General features: G+C 38.1%; 1 protein-coding gene across 1 annotated transcript; it reads left to right on the forward strand.

Annotated features, from left to right (window-relative positions):
- Window positions 1-2,366: 2,366 nt before the first annotated feature.
- On the forward strand, window positions 2,367-6,185 carry LOC307173063 (uncharacterized protein). The gene is made up of 4 exons (XM_079895867.1): window positions 2,367-3,725; window positions 4,022-4,185; window positions 4,277-4,409; window positions 5,135-6,185. Exons 1-4 carry the CDS (start codon window positions 3,519-3,521, stop codon window positions 5,594-5,596), a joined length of 966 nt encoding a protein of 321 aa, XP_079751993.1. The 5' UTR covers window positions 2,367-3,518; the 3' UTR covers window positions 5,597-6,185.
- Window positions 6,186-6,946: the final 761 nt, after the last annotated feature.

Genomic DNA, 6,946 nt, shown 5'->3' on the forward strand with positions numbered 1-6,946 from the left:
AGTTTTCAAATCAATATTTCAATATTTGAATGTTACCACAAGGTAATGTTCATGCATCACATTACATGTGTTTTCATTACAGTGTGTCAGGTTTAAGACGTGTTTTTTTCTTTCAAGCATGACTGGGTGTAAGAGGCGCTTTAGGAGCGGCAGAAACAGCGGTTTCCCTGGTAACGGCTGTACACAAAGCAGCAACGCTCATAAACGCTGCTTTATCAGGAAAGATAAAGAAAGATTCAATCGTAATAACAAAGAAGCTTTTCTAAAGACCGTCAGTTCACTTCACATTCATAAAACACCCGCGCCGCCTTTTGATTTTGAAACGTGCAGTGCTCATGTTTATTCAACGATGTCAATGCCAACCACAAACAGATTTTCCAAAAGGCTGTGCTGATATTGTGAACCAATGTATGGGAAACACTGTAATATAATAATTTGACAGCTATCAATTATAGTTTAACCTAGCCATCTTAAAAGTCACGCTTAGGGGCTGTTTACACCTGGCCTTTTCATGCGTTTTCTGTGACCGGATACTAGCTATTGTTACAGGACTGGGAAGCCTGAATGGGTGATGTGAATTAACCACTCCTGTAGAATGATAACAGACACGCTGTGAGACAGGAGTACTTGCTGCAAGCTCTGGCAAAGTTTAATTAACTCTCTCATTTTTCTTAGTTCTCAATGTATTCACAACATTCACATATTTAACTTTCCAGAACAACTAACGTTACTTGTTTCTTTGTAACACATTCCATTAAAGAAAATAACTTTTCAATAAAGACTTTTTTCTAAATTACTTTTGTCTATATTGACTTGTTCTGCCACACATTAGAATCAATCACAATACATTTACCTGCTACTGTTTTCACATCCTGAAGATGTGAACATCCTATTGCAAATGGTTGTCAATTTTGTAACCATGATGAACACTAATTCCATTTTCACACTGTCACCTAAATGCATTTGGCTTCACAGTAACCTTGTGTTTTACATGCAAGACGCCATTTTGGCTCTAGTTCACACATACATGCACTGCCATTTTGGCTCGAGATAGCTCCAGTAGCAAATATACATTTAACTCACTTAAACTTTATCATCCAATTACAATCAACATATAAAACACTCTAGAAACATTCATAAACTTTTTTCACATGAGTATTTTCTCTCATTTCGCTTTAAATGCACATATTTATCGTGTGTAATCTGATATTTGACTCATCACTACTGCATGCGTATTGACAAAATTAACAGTCTTTCTCAGTAAATTATCAAAAAAATCAACATACACGTTTGAAACACAGTTCTTAACATTAGTTTTGAACAGTTTTCTCACTGCAGCCGCTCCTACTCTCGGCTACATTTCAGGCGAGGCAAGGCGCATCTCAAACAAGCCTATTGATACGTCCTGTGACGTGTCTTGTGTTTATATTAGGCTTGCTTGTTTGAGATGCGCCTTGCCTCGCCTGAAATGTAGTCGAGAGTAGGAGCGGCTGCAGTGAGAGGAGGAGTGGAAAAAGCGCAGGCAAGCCGGACAAATCTCTCTTCTAGTAGTGGATCTGACACCTGCGAGATCAAAGATGGATATCGCGGGATTCACGCTCGTGCACAGTGTTGCTAATAAACTGGATGTAATTCAAGTTCTGTTGCTTTTATATGAAAATAAATAAAATGAACAAGACACCCAAATTACTTGTTATTTAATTCCATTCCAAATACATGTTTATCAAAAAAAAATTCTTTAATACAGACATGTGTTTTAATTTATTATTTTTTTATAAAAATTAAATTGCATAACCCAAAGAGATCGCACTGTCAGATAGTTTGGGAATATTCACACATAACATATACACATAAAACATGATATTAGAGTTTTAAAATCAAACATGTTAAAAGAGAACAATACATCACAGTTGTTTAAATTAAAGGTCCCGTTATATGCCCCTTTTCACAAGATGTAAAATAAGTCTCTGATGTCCCCAGAGTGTGTATGTGAAGTTTGAGCTCAAAATACCCAACAGATCATTTTTTACAGCATGTTTAAATTGACATTTTTTGGGGCTCAGAAAAACGAGCTGTTTCAGTGTGTGCCCTTTAAATGCAAATGAGCTGCTGCTGGACGACACAGGGGGCGGAGCTTCATGAGCTCGCGCTCAGTCTGTCAGCAAAAATTCATCTCACGGAATGATGATATAATATCAGAAACTCTCAGTAACGGCGTTCATTTCGAGTCGGACAATAATGCCTACAGAGTCAGAGTGCTGTATAGAGATGAAACAGGTATGGTTTAGTAGTTAAATTACGGTTATTATAACGTATTTGTCATCTGCTTGTAGGCTAGTGTGACGTCACGACATCACTTCCGTGTCCAAGCCGCTGCGTCTAATGTAAACACAATGGCAGTAGCTAAGGAACCGGTCACTTTTTTTACGGTGACATCGTATTTTGCGGACACCCCAAAGTCCGTGAAAAAGGGTTTGAACTCGTACAACTCCAACAGAGTTGTAAATGTTAGTGTGCTGGCAGGTGGAAGTCTGAAAGGGAAAGTACAGGCTTCAATGAAAAGTAAAGTTTACGAGGTTGAGGTGAGGTCCCGACTCTTGAGTGACTCGTCAAATGGCACAAATTTCTATGACTTTTGTTGTTTTATATGAGCATAAAACAAATTGTTAATCAAACATTAAGCTGTCGCCCTTTACCATAAAAAGATTGTACATTTGTCACGGTTCAAACGTTACAAGTTTTTAGTAGCTACCGTTACCTCGCTAACATAAGGCTGTCGGCCACCAAGCTAACTTTACTGTACAAGTGTAACGTTAACTATTGTACTTAGCTATGTTAGAATAAGTACCTATGGTTTGTTGACAACTTAAAACTCTGGAAAAGTATTGCTCGCCCAATACAGATTAGACGTTACCTAACTAGTTGTTGGCTCCACCTAGTGCAACACAAAGATAAGAAAAACCTTTATTGATCTCACAATTCACTTGTTACATTCAGCTCTCAAGAAAACACTCAGGGTGTGCAGAATAGACAGGAAACGAACAATTAAATAGTAAATATAGGAGGTATCTTATACAGTGACTACCAGACTTCAGGGGGCAAAAAGTATAAACAATAAAAAAATAAACATACTATAATAAAAAAAAGTTAGCAGTGCAGGCTTACAGAGTGCACTACAAAGCTTTGCCTCTTAGCATTGTTAAGAGTTTTTTGTGAGGGTTAGCAAAGTTGATTTCACTCAGGTACACGTTGAGGGACAGGAAGTGAAGGCAAGTTCTTGCTCTTGTGCCATCGGGAGGTCCAAGTGCCACCATGTTGCAGCCCTCCTCATTTGGGCTGAGAAGAACTTCACCCGCACGGATGTCGAGTGTATGTGGAAGAGGCCCACGACACCCAAAACAGAGCAAATCACGGCCAAGAAAGTGTCTGTGATTGCACCTTCCACATCACAAGGTTAGTTCTTCGAGTAACTTGGAAATATCTGTCATGCTTTCTGTTTTGTTATCATTGGAAAAACAATGACCATATGTTTTCTTTTCATAGTAAAATCTAAGCCTGGGTTAGATAGCAGTTACCATCATATCCTTTATGCTATTTTTTCAGCTGGAATTAAACGCCCTGTCACCCCGGAGGACAGAGAATGGGCATCGTCATCTCTGGCACAGCTTGACCGTTTTACAGGTCTGGGTTGGATATTAGCTCCAGAACCTCCTGCACTGCCTCAGGTTTGACTTGTGTTTTGTTGTTTCATGTCCTGCTTTATCAGAAACTTCACATGTACACAACATTAAATCAGTTACAAAGATTGACGATATCCCTAGTAAGATGGTAAATTTAGTTTGACATATCCACAGATTTAAATTGCAAATCAGACATAAACCTGTTCAGACTTTAATTTTAACTTTATTCAAACCGCGCATTTCGTACACAAGGCAACTCAATATATGTATGTCTGTGAACAATGTTGACATGAAGGGATCTAATTGTTGTTATTCTGATTCAATGATATTTGTTGGGACAGACTTTTGACCCCTGCCATCACGTCAAAACTTTTGATGGGATATTGGCCAACTCCGGGTATTGTGAGGACAAAGCTCAACATCTCCTTTCATCCCTTGCTGTGAGCCCACAACAAAAGGAAGCCATCGAGAGGGCCACAGTTGGGCAAACTCAGAATGACTTATGGTAATAATACATACAAGGATCGATTGATTTCATGTGTACTAAAAGTCATTAGTGACTGTGAGGTTAACTGTTGTGTGTTTCTTTATAACAGGATGGCATATCGCAAGAAGAGAGTTACAGCCAGCAACTTTGGTCTTGTGTTGGCGGCAGTGAAGAGGAACTCTTACCCTCCTTCATTATTCAAAACGCTGCTTGGTCATTACAACTTCAAGCAAGGAGCTCATGTAAGTGATGGACACAAAGTTCTTTTAACCCTTGGGTACTGTAATAAAACATATCCTTTAGTTATATTTGTTATATGCTATCACACTCCTGGATCTTCCAAAGACTTGTGAAAACATCTGCTTTGGCACATTACTTTTTCTGCAGCATCAAATTTTAAGTAATACTCCCCAGCAACTCCCATTATAACCACAATTTTTCATTCAACCATGACACTGCAGTGAAATCACATATGAAAGGCATTCACAAGGTTAAAATCCATTATTTAAAAACAAAAAAATAATTGTTTTGATCAGGTCTGAGCTTGATGAATAGTGTTTGGGGAAAAAAGGTTGATCAAATTTTTTTATCAGAGGTTTTTTCAGCTGTAATGGTTGTGGCTTTTAAACAGCCAAAACTAGGTTTGAAAGGGTTGTAAATTTGCCCACAGTGTATTTTAGACCGTTTACATTATTTTTTATCACATATTCAAAATTTATGTACAATTAAGTTTCTTCACCAAAAATGTTTTTACTCTCAAATACAGTGAAGGTTATTGTCAATTAGTTCTACATATCACCCTTTGGTGGCAGAAAAAACCCACATAGAGACCCTAGGGTAATTTTTAAATCAAACAAGTGTAAACAAAGATTGTACTACAAGGGTTGGGCTGATATTTCTTTCCTTCTCTCCCTTTATAAAGCACCTTGTGATGCCATTGTGTATGAAATTCCCTTTCAACCCCCAGGCTTGTGATTGGGGAATCGTTCATGAGCCAAAGGCTAAAGAAGAGTACATGAAGCGCACTGGTGTGACCATCCAGGAGAGCGGAGTGTTTCTCTCTGACAGTGGCCTGCTTGGTGGCTCTCCAGATGGGACAGTATCTGCTGACTGCATCATTGAGGTGAAATGTCCTTATGCAGCCAGAAACAAGACCATAATTCAGGCAGCAGAGGCAAAGGACTTTTATCTCAAACTGGATGAAGTTACTGGCCTACTGAAAATGAAGCCGACTCACAACTACTGGCATCAAATTCAGGGCAACCTGTACCTTACGGGAGCTGGCACATGCCACCTGGTGGTATGGACTCCGCTGGATGTTGTAATTCTGTTCATCCATAAAGATCCAGCTTGGGCAAACAACATTAGTGTTTTAGAAATATTTTATAAGGACATTTTCCTGCCCCATATTCTCTCCGATATTAAATGATTAACCCTGCATTTGTTTACATGTTCTAAATAGGGATGTCAGGATTCAAATATATATAAAAAAGTAATATAATAAAAAGTAAACTTATAAATAGGCAGTAGAATATCATTATTATTATTATTATTATTATCATTATTAGCAATACCTATACCTACCTAGCTAGCTATAAGAAAGCAGATTTATGTGGATGTTTTTGAAAGATCTATGTCTTTCCATGTGCTTACACGGTTCATGTCCATTTTTACGTGACAAACGCGGCTGCACATGATCCTTTTTTTTTTTAACTCTTCCTTTGGCCGCTATGAAAATAAGATTTTCACATTTAACTTATGAACCTGCCATTGACTTCATGCGTTTGAGTGGATTTATGGACCGCGGTTATTGTAAAAATCAGTTAATCTTGACATTCCTAGTTCTAAAGCATTATTTTCAGTTTGAATGTTGTAGCCTCTCCCAATTTGTATATATCAATATCTGTGCATTTGTACCAGTTAAAATGATGTTTGTGTGTTTTGTTGTTTTATTTATTCTAAAAAAGAAAAAGAAAAGCAGTAACATGCAGTTCAAATAAATTGAGTGGGAGCAACATAATCAGTGTGAAGACTTTTTAATTGTCTTGTTCAGCTTCAGTTGCATCCAGGCTGTCAAACGGAACAAAATTATTCATTCAGCTTATGGAGGATCAAACACAGTTGTGTTGATAATATGTATAACAAACCTTTAAAAAAATATAACATTTAACATGTGAGTTTAGGAAAATTGATTAGCAAGTAAAAAACAACATTGATACAGTTCATATGGAATACAGTTAAAGAAAAATTCAATGCTGATGATGGCATTGTGGCAAACAGTGAGAGGAAATTCATGCTATTTCACGGAGGATGGGTGTCTGTAAATTTGTGAGAGAAACACACACTTTCAGTATCTTGTTTGCATGCTTTTTATACTGGTACGGAATGTATGACAAAATGTGAAATGTTTTCAGGCGCTGAATAGAACGCTCCACATGAACTCTTGCACTGGCAATAAGTCTGTTGTGGTTGATTTCCTCCATTGTGAACTGTCCGTTGACAAGGAATGTTGGGATGTTCAGTGAAACACCTGCAGGTAAAATGTCACGAATAGTGAAGCCCTTGTCAGCCATCACCATGTCACCTGCTTCTAGCTGTTGAAGTACTCCGCAGTCTGCTGTTATTGCTTTGTCCGATGTGCTTCCACCATACAGGTCACTGGCGAAGGTAATGAATCCATTAGGTGCCACACCAATCAGAGCCTTAAGCGTGGTACCTCCTTTGTAATGACTGTACAGATGACTTTGGGTGTCCAAACTTTCTGTGTTGGACACAGGTA

This window comes from Squalius cephalus, assembly GCF_949319135.1.
Source record: "Squalius cephalus genome assembly, chromosome: 1".
Taxonomy (NCBI): domain Eukaryota; kingdom Metazoa; phylum Chordata; class Actinopteri; order Cypriniformes; family Leuciscidae; genus Squalius; species Squalius cephalus.

Bases quoted from the DNA above. Each gene is read 5' to 3' on its own strand.
- LOC307173063 (XM_079895867.1), top strand. From the start codon at position 3,519: ATGACCATATGTTTTCTTTTCATAGTAAAATCTAAGCCTGGGTTAGAT. The intron at 3,726-4,021 runs GTTTGACTTGTG...TTGTTGGGACAG, and splicing joins AACCTCCTGCACTGCCTCAG to ACTTTTGACCCCTGCCATCA. The intron at 4,410-5,134 runs GTAAGTGATGGA...TTCAACCCCCAG, and splicing joins ACTTCAAGCAAGGAGCTCAT to GCTTGTGATTGGGGAATCGT.